Source organism: Festucalex cinctus, chromosome 2 (assembly GCF_051991245.1).
Source record: "Festucalex cinctus isolate MCC-2025b chromosome 2, RoL_Fcin_1.0, whole genome shotgun sequence".
Classification (NCBI taxonomy): domain Eukaryota; kingdom Metazoa; phylum Chordata; class Actinopteri; order Syngnathiformes; family Syngnathidae; genus Festucalex; species Festucalex cinctus.
Window position 1 is genome coordinate 21,923,804 of NC_135412.1, and position 23,663 is coordinate 21,947,466.

The 23,663-nt window shown below is 40.0% G+C and overlaps 2 protein-coding genes across 4 annotated transcripts; both read left to right on the plus strand.

Annotated features, from left to right (window-relative positions):
- The first annotated feature begins 160 nt into the window (after positions 1 to 160).
- On the plus strand, positions 161 to 10,540 carry cbsa (cystathionine beta-synthase a). The gene is made up of 15 exons (XM_077513737.1): positions 161 to 328; positions 3,447 to 3,721; positions 3,898 to 4,004; positions 5,272 to 5,406; positions 5,517 to 5,596; positions 5,659 to 5,863; positions 5,945 to 6,036; positions 6,990 to 7,115; positions 7,194 to 7,278; positions 7,385 to 7,490; positions 8,357 to 8,434; positions 8,536 to 8,670; positions 8,747 to 8,855; positions 9,003 to 9,087; positions 9,259 to 10,540. The coding sequence occupies exons 2-15, from the start codon at positions 3,453 to 3,455 to the stop codon at positions 9,387 to 9,389; spliced, it is 1,743 nt and encodes a 580-aa protein (XP_077369863.1). The 5' UTR covers positions 161 to 328; positions 3,447 to 3,452; the 3' UTR covers positions 9,390 to 10,540.
- Positions 10,541 to 11,117: 577 nt separating this feature from the next.
- Positions 11,118 to 22,820, plus strand: arl13b (ADP-ribosylation factor-like 13b). 3 transcript variants are annotated; one of them, XM_077513738.1, is made up of 10 exons: positions 11,118 to 11,656; positions 15,453 to 15,523; positions 15,593 to 15,842; positions 17,968 to 18,073; positions 19,558 to 19,760; positions 20,008 to 20,122; positions 20,210 to 20,351; positions 20,526 to 20,651; positions 21,990 to 22,058; positions 22,456 to 22,820. In XM_077513738.1, exons 1-10 carry the CDS (start codon positions 11,598 to 11,600, stop codon positions 22,530 to 22,532), a joined length of 1,218 nt encoding a protein of 405 aa, XP_077369864.1. In that variant the 5' UTR covers positions 11,118 to 11,597; the 3' UTR covers positions 22,533 to 22,820. The 3 variants fall into 3 exon arrangements, with proteins under 3 accessions (XP_077369864.1, XP_077369866.1, XP_077369865.1); XM_077513740.1 differs by having other exon boundaries at positions 11,118 to 11,276; XM_077513739.1 differs by lacking the exon at positions 11,118 to 11,656 and adding an exon at positions 14,856 to 15,108.
- Positions 22,821 to 23,663: the final 843 nt, after the last annotated feature.

Consider the following 23,663-nt stretch of genomic DNA (forward strand, 5'->3'; position numbering starts at 1 on the left):
CTTTCTTCTTAGCATCCGTAATCTAATGAATGTCATATGTCAAACGAATTGCAGTAAATGTTCAACAGAGGGCTGGGACTGTGTAAGCCAATCCGGTCTGGAGAAATCTCCATTCCTGATTAGTGGAGAAGATGGCGGTCGACGCCCTCGCCGCAGCCAATCAGCGATGGCCCTGATGCTTACCCCAAAAGTGTATGTACGCATGCTTGGACACGGAAGCTGCGAGTCGGACGTTGCTAGCTGCTCGGTGTTGTCGCAGCATCTCTCGTGTGCTGCGCTTGTCCTGACACTTGTACTAAGTTTTGTGGGGCCACGTTTGAATAAATAGGTAAGTAAAAGCAAAGCCATCGCGATATCTTGAATGGAAACGTAATCATGTTAAATGATGACGTTTTAGCCGTGAACTGTACCTCGGCGGAAGCTGACGCAACATTACCTGCGTGTCCTTTTAAATGTTCGGGTTGATTATTTGGCAGAAAGTAACGTCCCCGGGATATTTTTTAACATAACGTGTATGATTTGCTGTCTTTTGTAAAAACTAGTGATGCTGTGTTTGTGGAATATTCCCTTTTGTTAAATGTTACGAATTTATTGTTTGGGAATTTCCTTTGTAGGGATGCAAGATTGCCGCACCAGTAACATGTTTTTAATGCGATTACTGACACCCTGCCGGCTTCAATAACACGTTGAGGTCCAATATTTTCATTTGTGACGTTGTGTGTTTTTGGTCTGCATTCCTGCTATTGACGATCATCCCCTTTTGTTACATCTGTCTGGGTTGCTGCGTTGTGCTTTCTGCTGACCGTGCAGACTGAGCCTCTTTTTTTTTTAAACATGAAAATGCATTTCCAACAATTTTTTTAATATCTGAAGAGCTGATTAGCCTACGTCATAGAATATTATATTAACAATACATTGTCTCCATAGAATAGTGTAGGATTTTGCAAATGTACAATTACATCTGATTTAGCCTCTGACGCACGCATACAAAATAGATTATCCCCGTTTAAAACTACCCGTATTTTAACTGCCAAACTGAGTGCTATATTCAGTTGTTCCCTGCACAGCAGATCAGGTTTCCCCCTGTAACCAATGCCACTGAAATTAGCAGCTTGGCCCGCCATGAATGACATCTGTTGCTGAGAGTTATGATGATTATGCAGTTGTGCAAATACATTTACACACATTGGCAAATAGAATTTGCGAGGTGTGTACCATAATTCAAAAGATAACAAACAACAGACAAATTTATTTTTAATGGGATTCAAAGTTAACTTTAAGGCAATTCAGAATAACACAACTAACAACTAAACCAAACAGCAATAAAGGACATATTTACATGGTTAAGTCAGCATTTGTATTTTCCCCAAAAAGTAGAACATTTTGCCCGTCCTTATAATATCCAGAGTCCCTATATTACGGTATTCTAATTGAGTATGATTTTTAAAAACAATTATTGCCATAAGAAGTTGTTTTTAGGTTGTAATGATAGACAATTACAAAATTTATTATAGGATTATTATTATTATTTTTTAAGTTTTAAATTTATTTATTACATCAGCAGTGACGATGAATTGAAACCAGTTGGGTAGGTGACTGATTCAATATTAGCTAGATAAGATTAGCTCATTCACTTTCGGTTTCAGTTTGACAGAGTGGGTACCATTTATTTCATGAGTCACGACTCGCTTAGGGAGAAGTATTTTTTCCCCCAAAAAAATTTAAAGCCATTCCCATGTGTCTTAATGGGTCAAGTATCACATATTTTCCACATTTTTTATTTTTTTTTTGGACTCTGAGTGCACCAAGAAATTAGTGTTCATTTTGTCAACAAAAATAATTTCGTCAACACTTCATTTTTCATTTTTTTTACTAGACTAATACATTCATTAATAAACATTTAACTGGGACTAAATCAATCTTCATTTTCGTCGACTAATGGAGATGAAAATGTACTTCACTTCATAAAAACTGGACTAAAATCTGGACATTTTAGTTCATGAACAAAAACGAGATGAAAATTATGAGTTTGTAAAATCTTGTCTCTGCTAATCTGTCATGTGACACTGTCATGTGACACACACCCTTTCAAATGTGTAGCTAGCGAGTGCAACATGCACAAAAACACATGGGACAGACAGGAGGTGGTTTCATGGTGAAAAGTTTCAAAAAAAGAAAAAGTAAATGATAGCTGTAACGTCACATTAATCCAATGGCCATAGCGTTCCAACAATTATGTTAATCCGACCGCTAACTAATGCTGGCTAACGTACTAGCTTATAGCATGGTGCCATGTAGCCACTGGTTGATATACTGTAATTGTGTGTCAAGTTGCTTCTCATCAAAAAGATGAGAGAACATTGTATGTGAAATAGTTTTAAATCCGAAATATTCACAACATAATCTTCTGACAAAATAAAAAATAAAATACAGGGGTTAAATGATTGTCCTGACTAAAATGTTGAGTTTTTGTTGACTAAAACTAGGCGAATAAAATAGTTTTTTCTTGGACTAAAATAAAGACTAAAATTGTTAGATTTATAGTTGGCAAAAAATGGACTAAATAAAAACGGGATGAGGTTGACTAACTGATAAAAACTAACAAGCGTGCATGATTGAAACTGAACTGAACTGAAACTGAGACTAAATTTAAAATTTTGCGGATAAAATTAACACTACAAGTCCAAGAAATAATGTGCTATTTATCAGAAGCTAATGCTAATCCACGGGTCTAACAAAACTCTATGTAGCTTTGCGGAACTTTTGACCTTTTTGATGTGGTGTTTCAGAAACAGAAAGTGAACTGTTCTAGTCTTATAGTCCGACTGCGACTGTTGCTTGAAAGTAGTGTGTGGGCAGTTATTAAGCAAAGTAGCCAAATTGTGTCGACTTTATTCACAGCGAATAGTTCACTAACAGATACTGTAGCTCCATGGAAATAGGCAGATTCCATCATTGTTTATATCCAATTTTTCACAGTTGATGCGTGTGAAAACCCTCTTAGAGACCCAACTATTTGTATTACAAACAATTGAAAAGTCTATTTACATAATATGTCTAGTTGGATTAAATAAATGTTTAAAAAGCAAATGTGTGCTGAGAAAGTCAACAACAACAACAACGACAGTGTGTGCAGCCAAATTGCGGAAAAAAACAGCCTGGGTTTAATCATTGTTGGCGTGACTGGACATGAATGGTTACAAAATCATTTCAGTGTGCTCTTTTATTGAGCTGCATTTTTTGGCATTCCGATTATTGCTCAATACTCTCAAATGAGAACTACATGGTCCACGTCCTCTTTCAAATGGGCCTTTTCAGAGGTTGCTCAAAATGTCAATTTTTGTCTGGACATTTTGAATAGCCCAGTTTTTTGAACATGACATTTTACTCTCATGTGTGTGTATATTTATATAGTTTTTTTTGTTTTGTTTTTTTTTCTACTAAAGCAAGCCATGCCGTCAGTTCCTATTTCCAAAGAGAGCCCTGTGAAAACCCCCATCTGCCCCCACACTGCCAAGCTATCCCACCAGACCAACGGTGACGTCAAACTGCGTGAGGGTTTGGTCCCACTTAATGGGCTTGGTACCACGCCTGCAGTGGAAGACAATGCCGAGCCCCAAAGTGGCATTCAGAGGAAATGGATCCGTCCGGACCTCCCTAGCCGCTGCAAGTGGAGCCTTGGAGCCTCACAGGCGGAATCACCTCATGCTCAAATTCCACGGTCAGTCTGGTGTCGACATGTGGAAAGACGCTATTCATGTTTTCCGACAGAACATTCTTATTTTGTCAGAATAAAATGCTTTGACCAAACTAAATGATGTCAACACTCAGTTTATGATTTGAATAATGAATGTGTCTTTGCTGACACGCCTTTGTTGATTATTCTTATGATGACAGAACGCCTGCGCCGACGATTCTTCCGAACATTTTGCACAGGATCGGTGACACTCCCATGGTGCGGATCAACAAAATCCCAATCACATTTGGACTCAAGTGTGAAATATGTGAGTCAGGTCAAGACTTATTCTCTCATTGCGAGGTGTTGACACTCGTTATTCAGTGTAGTCTGAAGACTACAAAATGTTTTAGGAAGTCCGGTACCACTTGACGATAATGGTGCCCTTATGAAGGTGTTTTGAATAGGTTCATCTTCAAATTTGCAAATTGGTCGTAAACCATTCATTTACTTTTATAACTGGCTTTCAACAAGGAAGTTTCTGGGCTCGTCATTTATCAAGTTAAATTTTGTGTTAAGTTGTCATTTATCAGGGATAAACGTCAAAAGGGATGCTTATTGTGAGGTACAAGTAACAATTATATACATTCTAATCACTTAAGTCAAACTCATTTTCATTTTACTTAAAAAAATATATCATATATATATATATATATATATATATATATATATATATATATATATATATAAAAGTTAATGATTTTTAGAAAAAAAAATGATATATAGAAATGCTTATGGCTTTAATTGGCATAAAACAACTAAAAGAGATACTGGTCTCACTGAACAATTTTCAGCAGTGAAAAGTTTATATTTTGTCCAGAATTAATTTTATAACTTCATTATTTTTTCATGCACAATTAATACCTTTAGAAAGTAATTTTTCTACTTGCTGTCGACTGATGATGACATCACCTGTACTGAGGAAGTATATGGGCAATCATGGCTCACCCGTTTTCCGTGTTTGGTCAGTAAACTGAGCCATGATTGGTCGTTACCTACTTCCTCAGCACGTGATGTCATCATCAGTCGATAGCAAGTAGGAAAAATTAGTTTTTAGGGCTCCAGGTAGAGGAGTGGAACCGTCACTTGCCTTTGGTGCCGGTTGGCGTGGGTTCGCTCCTCCACCTGGGACACCCATGTGGCTTACATGAAGTGAGCTTGTGTGTGAATGAGTGATTAAAAAACAAAACAAAACGTTTTTAAAGGTATTAATTATACATGGAAAAATAATGAAGTTACCACTATAATTATAGACAAAACATTAACTTTTTACTGCTGAAAATTGTGAGTCAATGAGTCATAATTATAGTGTTTCAAAGAAATGTATTTGTCGTAATATTTTTTTACATGTTTAAACATTTTCTTGTTTTGTACCAAAAAACAAATGATTGTCGTAATCGTGATTTTCATCATTGCCAAATTAATTGTGATTAATATTTTCTTCATAATCGAGCAGCCCTAGTGTCACTTGTATCACAAGGAACTGTGCAATTTGGTAGTAAGATTATTATACTTCCTCGATAATGTGTGTGTAGTGGCCAAGTGCGAGTACTTCAATGCTGGCGGCAGCGTCAAAGACAGGATTAGTCTGCGAATGGTGGAGGACGCAGAGAGAGCGGGCCTCCTGAAACCAGGCGACACCATTATTGAGCCCACCTCTGGCAACACCGGTAATCCAGCACACATGTTTGCGTTCACAAGCGTGTGCGTTGCTATGACGAAAGGTATTTTAATGAGCGGAAAGCAAGACGCCTTGTAAACGTTGTTTGCTTGTGTCGAGGTATCGGATTGGCTCTGGCCGCGGCCGTCAAAGGCTACCGCTGCATCATCGTCATGCCGGAGAAAATGAGCATGGAGAAGGTGAGTTTGTCTTTGACTTGACTTGTTTGTGAATATCATTCAAAGACGCTTTTTCCATGCAGGTGGATGTTCTGAGAGCACTTGGAGCCGAGATCGTCCGTACGCCTACCAGCGCTCGTTTTGACTCCCCAGAATCCCACGTGGGAGTTGCCTGGCGCCTGAAGAATGAGATCCCCAACTCTCACATCCTGGATCAGTACCGTAACGCGAGCAACCCTCTGGCTCATTACGACAGCACAGCTGAGGAAATTCTGGAGCAGTGCGACGGTATGGAGCGTCCATGCTATGAAAAAGACATTTCACATGCACTCGGACGGCAGGTTGCTTGATACTTTTCTGTCTTGATAGGTAAACTGGACATGCTGGTGGCAGGAGCTGGCACGGGAGGAACCATTACAGGCATTGCCCGCAAACTAAAGGAACGTTGCCCCAACATCAAGGCAAGAGATCTTTACATCTATCTATCGTCTTTCGCTTGTCGGGGCTCGTGTCACAAGGGCAGCAACCTAAGCAGAAGCAGGGAAGCCCAGACTTCCTCTTATTCTCCCCAGCCACTTCGTCCAGCTCTGAAGGGGGGTGTCCTGAGGTATTCCCAGGCAGGCTGGGAGACACGGTCTCCTCGGCGTGTCCTTGGTCGTCCTCAGGCCCACCCTCTGGTGGGACATGCCCAGAACACCTCACCAGGTCCAGGAGGTATCGTAACAAGATGCCTGAGCCACTTCATCTGGCTCCTTTTGATGTGGAGGAGGTCTCTAATGGCAGTCGAAACTCTCCATTCTTCTTCTCTCACTTATAAACAAGACCCCAGGATACTTAAACTCCTCCACTTGGGGACCCCCCCCCCCCTTTTTTTTCAGACTGAGCATAATTGTCTCATATTTGGACTTGCTGATTCTCATCCCAACCGCTTCACACTCTGCCACTCTGCTCCAAACCATTCCACTTAGAGATGGAAATTACAGCTTGATGATGCCAACAGAGCCACATCGTCTGCAAAAAAGCAGGGATGCCAGGGCTTTGTTACCATCTCTTGGCATCGTACGGATTTTCAGAATAAGCACAAAAACGTAAAGGTTCCACAGAACAAGTACAAATCAGATCATTTGTACATAGTGGGTTCACTCTCTCACTGTTGCAGTATGAGCCACCAACAATCAACAACCACTACCAGGTGTTAGAATTACCTGGACTGAAGTTTGCCCTTTTGTCCATCGTCAGCTGGTATAACTGCCAATCCTGAACAAGATATGCCGTTGGATGTATGGACATGTCCAACAGCTTTTTGTCACTGTCTGGACCAACTAAAGATCTTAAACTCTTTTGTCTGAAGAATACGTAAATATGACGTGTCAGCAGTCAGTCACCGGGACAAACGTTGACATTTCGTCTGTAGATTGTTGGTGTCGACCCAGTTGGCTCTTGCCTCGCACAGCCAGAAGAACTGAACAAGACGGATAAGACCCAGTACGAAGTGGAGGGCATCGGCTATGACTTCATTCCTACAGTCCTCGACAGATCAGTGAGTTGCACCAGCCTTTTCTTCCTGTGTGTTTCTTTGTTAGTGATAACCACTGATGCCTGCATTTGGTGTTGTCAGGTCATTGATACCTGGTACAAGTCTAAAGACGAAGAGTCCTTCAATATGTCCCGAATGTTGATCAGGGATGAGGGCCTGCTTTGCGGTAAGTGCCTGCACTTACCAACCAGAAACATAATTAAAGTAAGAGTAAATATTGTAACCGCCATGCTATCTTAAATTGGCAGTGAAAGTATTTGTGTGTTAAACAGGAGGAAGCTCCGGCACCGCCATGGCAGCTGCCGTCAATGTTGCCAAAGAGTTGAAAGAAGGACAGCGCTGTGTGGTCATCCTCCCAGACTCTGTCCGAAATTACATGTAAGGGACCAATTTAGAAAGCATCAATTTGATGCTGCAATGAAGTACATCTGAATAGTGCCACTTGACAGCACAAAAAAAATCTGAATTGTGTCACTTGAACCATGAAGTGTAAATCCATCCTATGTGTAACGTGCGCTGTAGTATTGGGACCCGAAACGTAGACACAACACGGGAAGTGGGAAACAGATGTTACATACAAAAATAGAACGTACCAACAAAAAGCAAGGTTGGATTCTGAGGGCCTTGAAGAAAACTCTTGATGGAGAAACTTTGGCTGAGAAACCTCGATCGAGAGAGCAAGGTTGGATGCATGGAAGCAAACTTAGTCATGAGAACAGATTTTTTTTAATTTTTTTTTTATTTTTTTGCATGCCCAGTTTTTACACAATGGCAGTTTTCTGAATAGAACTACATTCTTGTGATTTTTTTTTTCCCCCTAAAAATACGATTTTTCCTTTGAAGTGAAATATTTTTTTTCGATTTCAACCACTCAAAATGTTCAGTAGCACCAGATCTATCTATACATATAGTTTTTATGTATTTATTTATTTATTTTTAATGCCAGTATGGACAAATAATAGCAGTATTCTTCTAATAGCAAGACTAACTTTGCTGTACATATATAGAAAATAAGTCCAATTTGATTATTTCATATGACATAGTTCGAGGCTTGAATAAGATTATAAGTCATGAAAACAGAATTTATTTTTTGCATGCCCAGGTTTTACACAATGGCAGTTTTCTGAATAGAACTAAATTCTTGTGATTTTGCCCAAAATATGACTTCCTTTAGTTAATTAGATCAGACCAAATTTGATTGATGATGAACTCCCATCAAATGAATTTAACAATGTCTTTACCAGGTCCAAATTCCTGAGTGACAAATGGATGGTGCAGAAGGGCTTCCTGAGCGAGGAGGAACTGATGGTGAAAAAACCCTGGTGTGTTGAAAGTTTCATTTTCATCACCAGCACATCTCAACATGCAGTCCGTTCATACTAGAGCATTCATGAACAGATGCACGGTCTCTCTCGTCGGTTAGGTGGTGGAACCTAAACGTGCAAAGTTTGAAACTGTCCGCACCGCTCACCGTCTTGCCGACTGTCAGCTGCCAGAAGACCATCAAAATCCTCAAAGACAAGGGCTTTGACCAGGCGCCTGTGGTGGATGAGTCAGGGTGTGTGTCACCTGGAGCACGTAAACGGCAAACGTTTGCCACGGTGAAATGCTTCATTGTGTGTTTGTATGTGCAGGGTCATCCTGGGCATGGTGACTTTGGGCAACATGCTGGCTTCTATCCTTGCAGGGAAGATCAAGCTGTCTGACCCGGTTAGCAAAGTGATCTACAAGCAGTTCAAACAGGTTAGACTCAATTATTGTGTTCAGCTCTTTTCATAGTTTTCGTCAAGTCTGTCCAATTAAGCCCAAAGTTTAACTAAGCATCTCATTTGTTTCTTGATTTTTCACATCTGTTTTCTTTCATTGTCCCCTTGCCTCATAATTTTTTAGATCCGCCTGTTGGATAACTTGGGAAAGTTGTCCCGAATTCTGGAGATCGATCACTTTGCCCTGGTGGTTCATGAACAAATCCAATGTAAGTTGTCCAAGTCATGTCCGTCTCCATTATTGTTCAGTGTGGTTATAAAAGCACTTTTGATTATCTTGAGGGTAAAAAAAAGGTATCAATGGTTTTATTTATACAGCATCTTTTGTATTTCCTGAGTCCTGCACATGATTATTTACTCCTCTTCAACCTCTGTTTCAGACTTGGCAGACGGCTCTCCCAGCTTAAAGCAGATGGTCTTTGGGGTGGTAACCGCCGTCGACCTGCTCAACTTCGTCACAAGCTATGAGCGGCGGGAGCGGTCTTTCTCAGAGTCGATGGACGATCTGTGACTCTGAATGATGCAGTGCTTGTACAGTTCCTACAGCGTCGTAATGTATACAGACGTGTGAATTTTGTCTCAAATTTGGTTGAAGTGGAAGTTAACCCAACTTTTTTTTTTGACAATAATTTATTCTATGCAGCCTCATTAGTCTAAATATGGTATTCTGGTTGATATTGTGTTAGAAGTGGAATACGAGTTAAGCAGCAATATTGTGTTAGAAGTGGAATACGAGTTAAGCAGCAAAATCCAGCCGTTTTTATCCATCGCAGAGGGCGGCCATTTTGCCACTTGCTGTCGACTGAACATCAATGTTGCTCAGATGTCTCAGCTTCAGAAAACAAGTGAGCTGTGATTGATCGTTGACTGACTCTTGAGCTACGTTGTTGTCATCTTCAGTTGACAGCAAGTGACAAAATGGCCGCCCCCTGAGGTGGATCAAAATGGCTGGATTTTGCTTCATAACTCATATTCCCAAAACACTATTAATCAGAATGTCATGTTTGGACTAGTGAGATCACAAAACACATTATTGTCAAGAAATGTTTCAAGTTGACTTACATTAAAAAAAAAAAAGAAAGATTGTGATTCATGTTGATGTTAACGGGAGTCTTGAAAATGAAGCAGGCTATTTTAAAATTTGCTACACCATTCATATAACTCGAGAGTGGATGATTTTTGTTTGAAGGAATTGGTTGTTACACTTAAGTATGCTTGCTGTGCAGAAAGAAAGTTGTTTGAACTAGTAGAAAGCTTTTGTTTAATATTATTGCACATGGTTGATACTATGCTTGAGAAAAGGGATCTAAGAATTAAGACTGTTTAGATTTGTCACATATGACGAATAGACAGGTTGACATTTATTCATTCCTAGTTACAGTGCATGTTTGTTGCTTGTGCGTATGCAAAAAAAAAAAGTATTTTGATTATCTACACGAGGTCTTTATGCTTTCAACACGATGTCACTAGTTTTGAGGTGTTGGGGGGGGGGGGGAATTATTTTTATTTACTCATTTTAATGTCATTGATTTTAATGTCATTGATGTTGACGGTTTGACGGAGATGGTACATTCAGTATCAGCTTTCATTAAACATAAATAGTCATGTATCTTCAGTTTGCTATGGAGGACCAAGAGTGCCCAAATAAAATGAATAAATGTGTCATGAAGTATTTGCGTATTTATTTTACTACATATTTCAATATTTAAAGCCAATGTGTCAAGTTTTTTTTTTTTTTTTTTTTTAAGTGGGTTTCAAGTTGGGGTTTTTTCAAGCAAAAAATGAAATGTGCCTTTTCCCCAGTAAAAAGAAAATGCTCTTAGTTTGTGGCTTTCGTCAGAGCTGTCAAACTTTCTGTGTGAGACTGAGATATGTCTTAAAAGTAAGCATTTTCTCTTTACTGGAAAGTGTTTTTGTCGAAAAAAATACTTTAAACCTATTTTCTTATACATTTATGTATTTTTTTTCATTTAGTCATCTGGATAATGCAACTATAAAAATATGGAAAATAGAAATTGATTGAAATGTTTAAATTAAATATGGAAATAAATTATTGGGTAAATATTAAAATAAAATTGAAATATTTACTGTTACGGAGTAGTACTGTACTGAAATATTTAACGTTATATTCGTGAGGCACGTGAGTGTAGTGTCAAGACTGTGCACAGGAGGCGCTCTTAAAAAAACAACGAGATGGCTCCCTTTCAGTATTTATTTGACGAGGGGATATGACGTCATCAAGTCTGCATCCTAGCAACAGAAAAGAAGGCGCGGCAAAGAGGAAAAGCAGGCTAATTGCTAAGTGCCTCGTTCCGCGATGTAAACATGTTACTCGTTTTGGTATTGCGCCCTTTTAAAACCCGACTCGCCGTTCATGGTGAAGCCAAATTCTTACAAGGTAACTGACGCGTGTCGAGACCAAAAACGAGTTTAACAAACTGCGGTTACCGTCAGCGCGAAGCGCTAGCGTGAGCTGCTGTTAACGGTTTTCGGAATTTCTGGATATGAATTCTACGATTGGGGGTTCGCATTACTTTGGACGCTCACCTAGGTTACAAGTGGAAGTGATGTTAAGCATTTAAATGGCCGCTCGTGCTATCAAGGACTCTTCATAATGTAGTTAGGGTAACGGTCGCCGCACAACGCGACTAAAAAGTGGTGGTGGGAACTTCTGAGGCTCGATGACCACTTGACTGCAGACGCCCGCACTTGGCCTGACATGTTTAGCCTCATGGCGAATTGCTGTAACTGGCTGAAACGCTGGCGAGAGCCGGCAAGGTAAGACATTTTACCATGGATTTTATTTTATTTTTTTGATAGGGATGTTCAATACCACTTCTTTCAGACCGATACGAGTACGAGTACGCATCTCTTGAGTAGTTGCCGATAGCATACTGTTACCACTAATAGCCTACTTTTGATACACAAAATCCGAACAATAGTGACAGATGATTTTAAAGGCATTGGTTATTTTATTTTATCTTGACCTGGCGTGAATCGGTTATTTTACGATGATTACAGTAGCCTGTATAATTTTAATATGATGTGGAGACTGCTGGTAATCGTTTATTTTGCCGTGAGTCATGTTTCAGCCCCCTTTCCACAAAATTTCCTTTTTGTATTTCTACCGGAAATAGTATGTTATCCGCAGTACCAGCCTAACTATAACTCTCAGAATAAATGTTAAATTCTTCAAGAAACTTGTGAAACAAAACGGGTCATTTATAACTCTTGACTGGCTGCATTTTTTAAAAATTTATTTCAAACATGTATAAAAACAAAGTAATTATAAGAGTACATATAGAAAAAAGGAAAAATACAAGACAAATAAAGCAACAAACTCAACATTAGAGCAACAAAAATAACAATTTTGCAATAATTCACCCAGTCATTAGCTATACATTTACACGTGTTCGAAAAGGAGTAGGAAGAAGTATAAACTTATCAAGTCCTACCCCTTTAACGTCCATTACACAATAAGTAGTCAGTATATATATATATATATATATATAAATATATATATATATATAACTGCTAATATACAGCTGATGTATCTTGATTATTAAGAAAGGTTATTATAATTATTAATAATGAACACATTCAATAGTATATCATGTACATATATTCTCATACTTTTACATACACAGATATATATTTTTTTCTTGTCAATATCAACACTAATAATGCAGTAATAATAATAATGATAACAACAATAACCAATATTACTTTTCATTGACAAGCACTTCCTCTTGCCTATACTTTTCAAAAATGTTGATTTTATATTTCTTTTTTAACTGGTCTATGTTTGGTTATGTTTTTTTAATGTACTTGGAAAATAAAAATGAAAGGAAGTAAAATGAAAATGTAGGGAGCGGTACTTGTGACCTAGCGCCTTCAAGTGACTGCTCTACCCACTACGCCACGAGTGCATTCACTGGCACAGAATTTATACTTGTAGTTACGGATGCACGATTAAGCTATTTTCAACCGATAACAAGTAACAACGTGGCAGTCTATCATTATCAGCGGATTTCTTTATTATCTGGTTTATCTGTATGATGTCAAATTGGTTGATAATTGACGATAATTATCGGCAGATTTCTTTATTATCTGATTTATCTGTTTGACGTCAAATTGTTCGATAATTGCCGATAATTGTCGGCCACCGATATTATCGTCCATCCCTACTTGTAGTATGGCGCGATTCACAGCAAAACGCTGCATGGTGAGTTGCCAGTCACGGCAAAATAAACTTAGAGTAATTTTAAAGAAATACCTATATATTCCAATATAGCAAAACCCGACCTCCCACCCCCCACCCCCTTAAAATTGTATGGAATTAATGGCAATTTTCTTAATTCCAAATTCCGGATTACGAAATAGCTATCGGCCGCCGTCTCGAGTACCAATACATTGAACTAAGGCCTGGTATCAGACAATATCGCTACATTTTGGTCCCTCGTTTAAAAAATAAATTAAATATTTCACAATTTGGGTATAAGCTTTGATATGCAGTTGTACCAACTAAAATGTAGTACTGGTACATTAAGTGAAATAATTACCAAGAGAGGTAAATTACTTTTTTTTTTTTTTTTTAAATTCCATGAATAAACATTGCTGTAAATATGCCAGCATCCATGTTCCATCCATGTTAAAAAGTCATCCTTACAAAGTACCATTAGAGTTATGGATTTCCTTTGGAGAAGTGTTGTGACCGTGAAAGCCGTATAATACTCAAAGTGCCTTATCATATTACATCATTCCCCCTTGTTACTGTGTATTTGTTAAACAACAAATTGAAATCAGAAATTGATGGAAAACTCAGGCAAGAAAATATTTAGGTAGTATAACTACTGTCCAATTGTTGGATATTTTGTGAAAGAAAAAGGTGTAAAACTGGTTAAGGTTAAGAGAAATGACAATTTCAAGACTTATTTTCTGACAATAAATAAAAGCTAAATCCATTTAGCAAGTAACATGAAGTAAAGACGGTAAATTTGCTGTTCTGGGCCACGTAAAATGACGTACTGGGCCAGGTCTTCTGAAATAACAAATTGAGCGTTAATTATCTCACCGTGTTTGCACCCGCTAACCTGTTGCTATGCCTATAAACACGAGCATGTGATCATGCCCTACAATACTCAACAATTTCAACTATACTTGGAAAAAAAATCCCATTTTGCGCCAGTGTAAATGTGATATAAAAAAAAAAAAGAGAGAATAGCAACCAACAAAAGGATAGATGCAATTCACTGCTAAATAGCACATTTAAAGCACATTTAAAAAAAAAATAAAATCCTTCAATTAACCTGCTATGCATGTATTTGGAATGTGGGAGGAGACCGGAGTACCCGGAGAAGACCCACGCAGGCACGGGGAGAACATGCAAACTCCATCCAGGAAGGCCGGAGCCTGGATTCGAACCCGAGTCCTCAGTACTGTGAAGCGGACATGCTAAACACTTAATCACCTTCTTTCAGAATAGCCACACCAAAATAAATTAGAGGCATCTCACGGGACAGCTATTTTTTAGGGCAGCCCTGCGGACTACTCTTGGTGCCGAAGGTAACTGTGTTTGACCGTCACACCTGTCATCTGCTAACAGGTACTATTAAAACATGCAGCATGCAGGCTCATAATACGAGACAGAAATGGACGGAAATGTCACATATAATATAATAATATATTTTTGTCACATAATTTTGTCGTAAATAGCAAATCGGATAGATGGATATTGGACAATACTGGAGGGCCACACCTTGTTCCAATCTTCCATTTTGGCATTTGGGAGGATTTTACCGTTTGCCTTTTGTGGGTAATTTTTATAAACCACTAGTGTGACAATACATTGATAATGATTAATATAGCTGTAGAGAATCATAAGGTGGGGAGAAAGATTTACGCTCAAACCACGTGGTACATGTGAGTCATCTGAGCCTGTGGATTTAGTGAGAAATCCTTATCTAATCCCACAGCCAGGTCTGTTCGACAAGTCTCCCTTCCTTTGACACGTTTGTTCGAGGGGCTTGCAACGGAGAACGTGAAGTGTTACGTGGTCGCCGGTAGTGGGTGCTCATTCATTATAGCGGCTTTCCGTGGATTTACATTATGAAGCTGCTCCGATGAAGGCCAGCTGGCTCCAGAGGACGGTTCGATGGATTAAGCGCTTGATGTCTTTTAGACTCAAGTGCTAAAGTCAAGTATGAAGAACTGAGACAAATGCACGTGGGGTGTGTGTGATGTCATCACTTTGGAATTGGATACAGTACATCTACGCATCTTTTGTCGGCTATAAATGTACAGTTTGTACACTGTTTAATGTTTATCTTTGTCACTTGGTGAGAACATGTAAGAGCAACAAACTGAGTTTTCATTCGTAGCATGACCATTACGGCTAATAGTGGCGCCTTAGTTGACATGTGAGTTTAGTTTGTGCCGTGATTATGTTCATAACTCAACACTCATGTCTCAAATCAACTTTCCCCATTGAAATGAATGGAATTGCTAACAATCCATTCTAGCTTCCCCTGATGACTTAAAATAGGAGTATTAATCCTCATTTCTGCTTCTACAGAAAAGTGACTCTGGTGATGGTCGGACTGGATAACGCAGGAAAGACCGCCACAGTTCGAGGAATCCAAGGAGGTATGCCTGGTCTCCAGTGGTTTGCATCTGTTCTTCTGTCTTTGTGAACCTTTTGACTTTGTTTTTCAGACAATCCCCAGGATGTTGCTCCAACCGTGGGTTTTTCCAAGGTTGACTTGAAGCAGGGAAAATTTGAGGTCACCATCTTCGATCTGGGTGGTGGCAAGAGGATCCGCGCCATATGGAAGAATTACTATTCGGAATCACACGGTGTGGTGTTTGTGGTGGACTCCAGCGATGTGCAGCGGCTTCAGGAGACGCGGGAGACCATGGCAGAGGTTCTGCAGCACCCGCGCATCGCTGGGAAGCCTGTGCTTGTGTGAGTGGATGGATGCAATGGAATTCAAAATCTTTTTATGTTGTTTGTAACAAAAACGGCATTATTTCAGGGTTTTTCCTGCCTCAATCTGAGGTAGAGGTACATGCGTTCGTATGCTGCACACCACCTCTGGTTTAAAGGGCCTGTCAGTAGGTTTGACAGTTTCTGTTAGTAAACGAACCGTTTCTGTTTGTAAACAAACAATTCAAAATGGGCGCCTCCCATGGCTCAACCCACACGAGCTCAACGTTCACACCCCCTGCCTCTGCCCACCGCCCCCCTACCTCTGATCACTCTAATCACTCTACTCGTAAACAAACAACCCGTCTGCCTACACGCCCCCCAGCCGCTCCAGCCACGCCCACTCCTCCCAACCCCCGCTCTGCGATTGGGTGGAGGGGGAAACAACCGTCTGTCCACAGACACCACCCAGAAACGTCCTGTTGTTGACAAAACAAACACAAAATGGTAAAATATAGGCTGGAGGTTGGGGGTAAATTAAAAAAATCACAACCATACATTAACTTAAGCCTAGAGGAGTAGACTGAGAAGGAGTTAAAGTGTGTGCATCCTGTATTTAAAAAGTGCCTTTTCCAGAGTGAAACTGGCAGACAGCGCCTTTAAAGAAAAGCTTTTTCTTTGAAGGTCTTAGCTACGTTGTAATGTTATTTTTCATAAAACATATATTACACTAAAACACTGTTTTGACATAAATGCATGAAAAGTATGTTTGTGTACTGTTAGAAAGCAAGTTGATCAAATTTAAATTTCACATTCATATTTTGCATTTGTTAAAATGTTCTGATGTACTCCTTGTAGTCAATTGTTCATCTTAGAAAGTAAAAACACAACAAAGCATCTTTTTTTTTAAATTTTTTTAAAAAACAAAAAGTTTTGTTGCTTTTACATGAAAGTGTTTTATAATGTCATACCTTCTATTCAGCATTCTTTTTCTGTGACTGACTTAAGAAAACTGAAATCACGTAAATTACAGTGATTATTAATGTGATGTTAATAGTTTATTAATGTCATTTTACTGTTGTCTGCTTCAAAGGACTAATGAAATAAAGTTTCTAGGTATTATTATTGATGAACATTTAACATGGAAAGCACATATAGAACATGTCAAATCTTAAGGTATCCCAAACCATAGCTGTTTTACACAAGGTTAAGGAATCATTGAACGAGAATGCTTTATTGTGATATAATTCATTGATTGTTCCATACTTGATCTATTGCATTGAAGTGTGGAGATGTGCCTGCAAAACCTACACCGAACCCATTTTTCTCTTACAGAAACGTGCTATTCATGTCGTGTTTGGATGTGGATATAGAGACCACACTAATCCAATCGTTCTACAACTAAAAACTTTAAAATTCAATAAATTGATGGAGTTTAACCACCGTAAAATAATGTATAAAGCCCATCATGCACCATTTAACATGCAAATCCAAAAAAAAAAAAAAAAAAAGGAATGTGAGTACAAATTAACTGGTAAATGCCACCTCATTTATATAGCGCTTTTCCACCTTACACGGCCCTCAAAGTGCTTTACATTCGACTACCCATCAACCTACTGATGACGCAGCATCAAGGTTAACTGGAGGTTCAGTATCTTGCTCAAGGATACTTCGACGTGGTCACAATGGCACGGGATCGAACCCCCAACCTCTGGGTTGGGAGACGACCACCATTCCGCTGAACCACGCCACAAAAAAACAAAAAACAAATCCATTACCTGCGATTGGCTATCAACCAGTCCAGGGTGTCCCCTTCCTACTGCCCAGAGCCAGCTGAGATAGGTGCCAGCAACCCCCGCGACCCTTGTGAGGAATAACCGGTCAAGAAAATGGATGGATGGAAAAAATCCTTTACTTGTGGCTGTTGAGTCAACAACAGTCAACAGTTTCGGGGCAACTTCCAACTGTTTCTGGTCCAGTGGCACGCAGTTACCGTATACAGGACACCCAACTAAGTGCAATGCTGGTCAACTATAACAGTTTTCACAATTTCATAAGTTTTAGAGTCTGAGGTGGCCATAAATTAGGTAGAGGTTGTTGCCTCCCACTTTTTTCGGTAGTAAAAACCCTGCAATCTTTACTTAGATCTTGTCTCTGCTTGCAGACTCGCCAACAAACAGGATCAGGAAGGAGCAATGGCTGAAGCGGACATCATTGAGAACCTGTCGCTAGAGAAGCTCGTCAATGAGAACAAGTGTCTCTGTCAGATCGTAAGTGTTTGCGCACCTGCTGTGGAATAGACGTCGAGTGACATGAGCACTGCTGGTTATAGAAACTCTTAGACTCCACTTCTCAAGGCATTCACTGGCTCCCAGTCAACTGGAGAATAGACTGAAAACTTCCGCTACTGGTCTGTAAATCACCAAATGGCTTAGGTCCTGAATACATTAAAGAAATGTTAATGGACTGTGAACCTAGTAGGTAGAGGGGTCCAGAGTTCAAAGCAAACATGGCGACGCAGCATTTAGCTATTATGTTGCATGCAAATGGAATAAGATGCCAACAGAAGAATGCATTTATGTCAAGGTTAAAATATATGTCTGATATGAATAATGTCTTTCAAAGCATTTTTAAAATATTGTTTTCCAAAATATTGTTCTCGCACTGAATGTTATGTGACTGCTGCGGATTAAAGCAGTAGCAGAGCTACCGCTTGCGAAGCACAGAAGGCACATATTACTATCCTAAAAAACTGTGTATTTTTCCTTATTTACCGGAATTTTTCAGCAAAAATGTGAACCGTTGAACATACAGGCACAAATGAGGTATCAAAAAATGCGACTCGATCTGACTCGGCGGGGAATTTTTTAGTTATTTTTTTCTCGGAATTCCAAGTTACCATGGCGTCGCAATTCCCAAAAACCCCCACCAAATGTCCCATAGGAATGAATGGAGAAGGTGGGAAAAGATCATCAAATCAAGCACCTAGGGATTGACCTGACCTCAACTAGAAGTGACTGATTTCCATAGGAAGTGACCTGATTTCAACAGGAAGTGACCTGATTTCAACCGGAAGTGACCCGGAAATGGCCTAAAATCAACAGCAAGTGACCTGATTTCAACAGGAAGTGAACCAGAACGTACCTGATTTCAACAGGAAGTGACCTGATTTCAACCGGAAGTGACCCGGAAATGGCCTAAAATCAACAGCAAGTGACCTGATTTCAACAGGAAATGAACCAGAACTGACCTGATTTCAACAGGAAGTGCCCTGATTTCAACAGGAAGTGACCTGTTTCAATAGGAAGTTACCTAGAAGTGACCTGGTTTCAACAGGAAGTGACCCCGAACTGACCTGATTTCAACATGAAGTGACCCAGAAGTGACCTGATTTCAACAGGGTGTGACCCAGAACTGACCTGATTTCAACAGGAAGTGCCCTGATTTCAACAGGAAGTGACTTGATTTCAACAGGATTTGGCAAACTGTACAGTGCATGCGTCTTTCCACCTTGCAAGAATCAGCAGTCACATTCAGAATTTCCGTGGAAATTTTTCTAGTTTTAATAAGCTACTTTTGATTTATCCACTTTGCTTTTAAATATATCTAACTCTTTTGTTTTTAAGTCCTTTTAAACATTGTCCTTTTAATTATTTGAAGCACATTATTGTATATGTAATGCCCTCTATAAATAAAGGCTGCTTTGCCTTAAAGTTGTCAGTTCATAATTAAATACTTTGTATTCTTTTTCCAGGAGCCCTGCTCTGCGGTTTTGGGTTACGGCAAAAAGGTTGACAAATCCATCAAAAGGGGTTTGAGCTGGCTGCTCAGCAACATTGCCAAAGATTACGATGCCATTACTGAGCGTGTGCAGAACGACACGGCGGAGCAGCGTGCTCAGGAAGAGCAGGATAAGAAAGAAAGGGCAGAGCGAGTCCGGCGGATAAGAGAAGAGAGGTGAGCAAGGAGCTATGGCAAGCTACATGATGTATCATGGACTCTTACCCTGGCCAAGAATAGAAGACAATATCGGTCCTTGTTCTCTCCAACCAAAGTGTAAGGATCCCCCCCCCCCCTCCCAATCGCTTTGAGGGTAAACACATTTGACCCGAGCATCTTATTTTCTTGAACTAACATCCCTCCCAAAGATGTGTGTATGAAGATGCCAAAAAGTTAATAAATTTTTTTTTTCTTCTTCTTCTAGAGATCGGCAAGAGAGGGAGGAGGCAGAACGAGAGGGCCGGCAGATCTGCGGCGAGCAACCTGATGAAGAAAATATGCCCAACCCCTTCCAGCCGATTGAAAATGTCATCACCGAGGTGTGAAAAGTCTGCCGAACACGAAAAACAAGGCGCTATGTGATTGCGAGAGAGACCAATTTCTCTTCCATCATGAATTGTATTCAGAGTGGGGATAACGAAAACGGGAGAGTGCGGCAAGAACTGCAGGAATGCGCGATCAACAGTCTGAAGGCAGACGGCGAGTGTGAGGAGGACATTCAGGAAGAGACGGACGATGCCAGACAAACACCCGATCATTCCAACTCGGGTAAGTTCATTCGGACCGCGTGCCGCCTTTTAAAAAGGCAAAACAGCTTCCGATTTTCATTCAAATTAATTTCTGATGCACACTAGATGTTAGTTTACATTTCAACTACTCTACAATTGAATGGCGAAGAATGAGATGAAGCCCACTGGGCACTTTTGCGCCATTTTGTCACAGGCACGACAGCCACTGAGCAAGGCAAGAAAAAGGTGCGGAAATTGTACCTAAAGAGGAAGCACCGCGTGGACCCACTGAATACGGAGGAGGGGCAAGCAGAGCGACCGACCCCTCCACCACTTCCAGGTTGGTCTTTTCCCATTTCACACTGCGGTCTTCTCGACTGGATTTGCACTCGTCACATTTGAATTTGTGGTTTTCTTTTATTGTTTGATGAAACCAAGGAGGGAGCAAGTCGCCGCTGTTACCTTTTAGTCTGTCAAGTGTTAGCATTAGTTGCTCAGTGGTGTCTTGAGATTTGAGTTTACTGGTAACTCTTTCCATGGCCACGCTTGTAACTCAAAACTATCTCAAATTAGCTATTCCCAAGTTTAGTGGATAGAAATTATGGAGGAACAAAACTGCCAAAATTAAAAATAAATGAATAAATAACTGTAGTTGATAGAAATTATGGAGGACCAATACTGCTAAAATTTAAAATAAATAAAGGAATAAATAAATAAATAAAGGAATAAATTAGTGCTGTCAAAGTTAAAGCGTTAACTAATTAATTAACCACAAAAAATTATCGCATTAATCATTGTATTACCACAGATTAATCACACTATTAATTTTGACGGCAGATGATCCTTTTTAGCCGACAGTGGATGGTTACATTAAAGGTAGCTGTTGGAGTTTGAGCAATAAACATAACTACATGCATCAAAGTAAAGCATTTAATAAATGTTTACATATGCCGTAACGAAGGATTGTTTAAAAAAAAAAAAAAAAAAACACATCCATGGATCAGTTCTTTACAAAACACCAGGTAAAAAAAACAAAAAAAAACAAAACAACACTTCTGAGGGAGGAGAACATGAACCAGAGGGCAAAAAAACGATGAGGACAGCAGTTAAAAAGGTAAATGACCATCATTTTTATTCTTTACTCTATTCTTTGTTATTTACATTATGCACAACTCTCATTTATTGTGCAATAATCTAATTGTAACATGTATTTTTTACATGTTTTGATGCATTTTTATGCTTTATAAAACATTCATGCCTGAAATTTGGGAGGCTTGGAACGGATTAGGGCATTTACATGGAAAATGCGTCTCTACTTACAAATTTTTCTACTTAAGAACTTTCTTCCAGAACCAATTAATTTCGTAAGTAGAGGTACCACTGTATTGCTGTTTTTCTTTCTATTTATATTTATTATTTTGTATTTTTTAATTTTTTAATTATATTTTGTATATCCATTTTTATTTTCACTTTTTTTTTTATCTATCTATCTATCTATCTATCTATCTGTTTATTTTTTAATTTTGGCAGATTTGGTCCTCCTCCATAAGAAATGCTGTGTGAATTCTGGACCAATTTAGTGGTTGGGAATCACAGCTGTAACGTACATTATTTTACCAGATAAATCTTTCAATATTTCTACTGCCTTTTTTTTTGTTTTTTTTTGTTTCTATTGTAGTTGGATGGGCATCACCTAAAGTTTCGAGGCTGCCCAAACTAGAGCCTCTGTGGGACTCAAAAGCCTCTGGTAAAAACAGCCGTGTCGAGCATCAAAATTCAATCTTTTCATTCTTCAACAACTTCCATCTAATCGATCTCATGCTTACAAACAATGATTGACTTTTCTTTCTTTCTCCTTCACTCACGCTTCAAAGTGTTTTCTCTTCAGAGTAATAACGGGAGGGCTGTTGTTGCCTTTATAGGCAACAGTTCAGTTTGGCACTGCAGAGGAAACACTGAAGCCGTGCCTTAACTCTTTATACCGCTGACCCTCGACCCTTGATCATCTCTAACGACTTTACATCCATCCGCCCATCTCCATACAGCTTCTTCACCCTTTGAACACATTCTGTCTTGTGTGTTGCATGCTTTTATTTTGTGATTCTGTGTAATAATTTAGCCAAACCCTCTCTTCCGCTCCACAGAGATTTCCAAGAAGCCCCTCCCACCTGTCGCAAATAGGCCACAGCCTAACAGTGACATCCATGATGTGGTTTTGTAGCCTCATTTACTGATCGGTCCCCCGCTTTCCTTTTTTTTGCTTTCTGTCCCAAGCAAGTGGGATGTAAACAACAGCATGCCTGCGGGGGAAAAAGCAGCCTGGGAGCATGGAAGTGCAACGTAAAAGAGAAAGAAGCAGCATGGACAAGGATTCTCTGTTCAGACGCCATCAAACTCTGGTTTTACAAACTCACACGTTTGTACATGTAAATGTACACGTTTACGATACAATTGTTTATTCATATTGTTTATTCATATGTTTTTACTGTTATTAAAGAAAATGAAAACAGCTGTGTTCCTGTTGCATCACTGTTCACGCACACACATACACGAGGAGTTTCTGGTTGTATTCTCATTGACATGACACAAAGATGGATAATGTCACCTTATGGACTTATGGCCCGCCCTCCCCCGTGATGGCCGTGCCCGGAGACGGTGGCGACCCATTGGAAGCGAGGCCGAGACGTCCCCACTGGCGACACGCCAGACCTGCCTTCGGAGGGCCCCCGTCGGCCGGCCCCGTGCCGGTGTTGGGGCAGACGGTTCCTCCGGCCTGCGGGCTTGCGCGGAAGCCTTCACCTAGCCGTCCCACAACGAGAGGTTGAGGGCACGGGGCCGCAGATGGGTCGGATTCTCGCGGGAGCTCCGACTGCCCGGAGCTGCAGGGTCGCGTGGAGGCGGCCGGGACGCTTGATTTGCGCTCCCCCGTTCCCCACGTCCACTCAACCCTAGTCACGGCCCCCGTCCCCCCAAGAGCAGACCCTAGCGCCGCCCTGTCCCGCAGGGCACTTCGCGGTTGCCGGTGGAGGAACCCGTTCCCTCATGCGCAACGCGTGCTATGAGTTGCCAGGGGCCCGGCTCCAGGTGACCCACCCGACCGAGCCTCTCGGCGAGGAGCGGGGTGGTCACTGTTTTATAACAAGAAGAAAAAAAAATCAATTAAAAAATGAACAAGTGGACAGTATGTGTGATTTGAAGACCCCCCATTTCTTTTATTGCTTTGTTCCTTAAACACCAATATTAGATATATTAATTAATAATATATTAATTATTATTAATATATTAATATTAATTTAAAAAAATCCTCCTGTAGGCATCATTATGCATATATTTTATGCGTGTATTTAAGGCA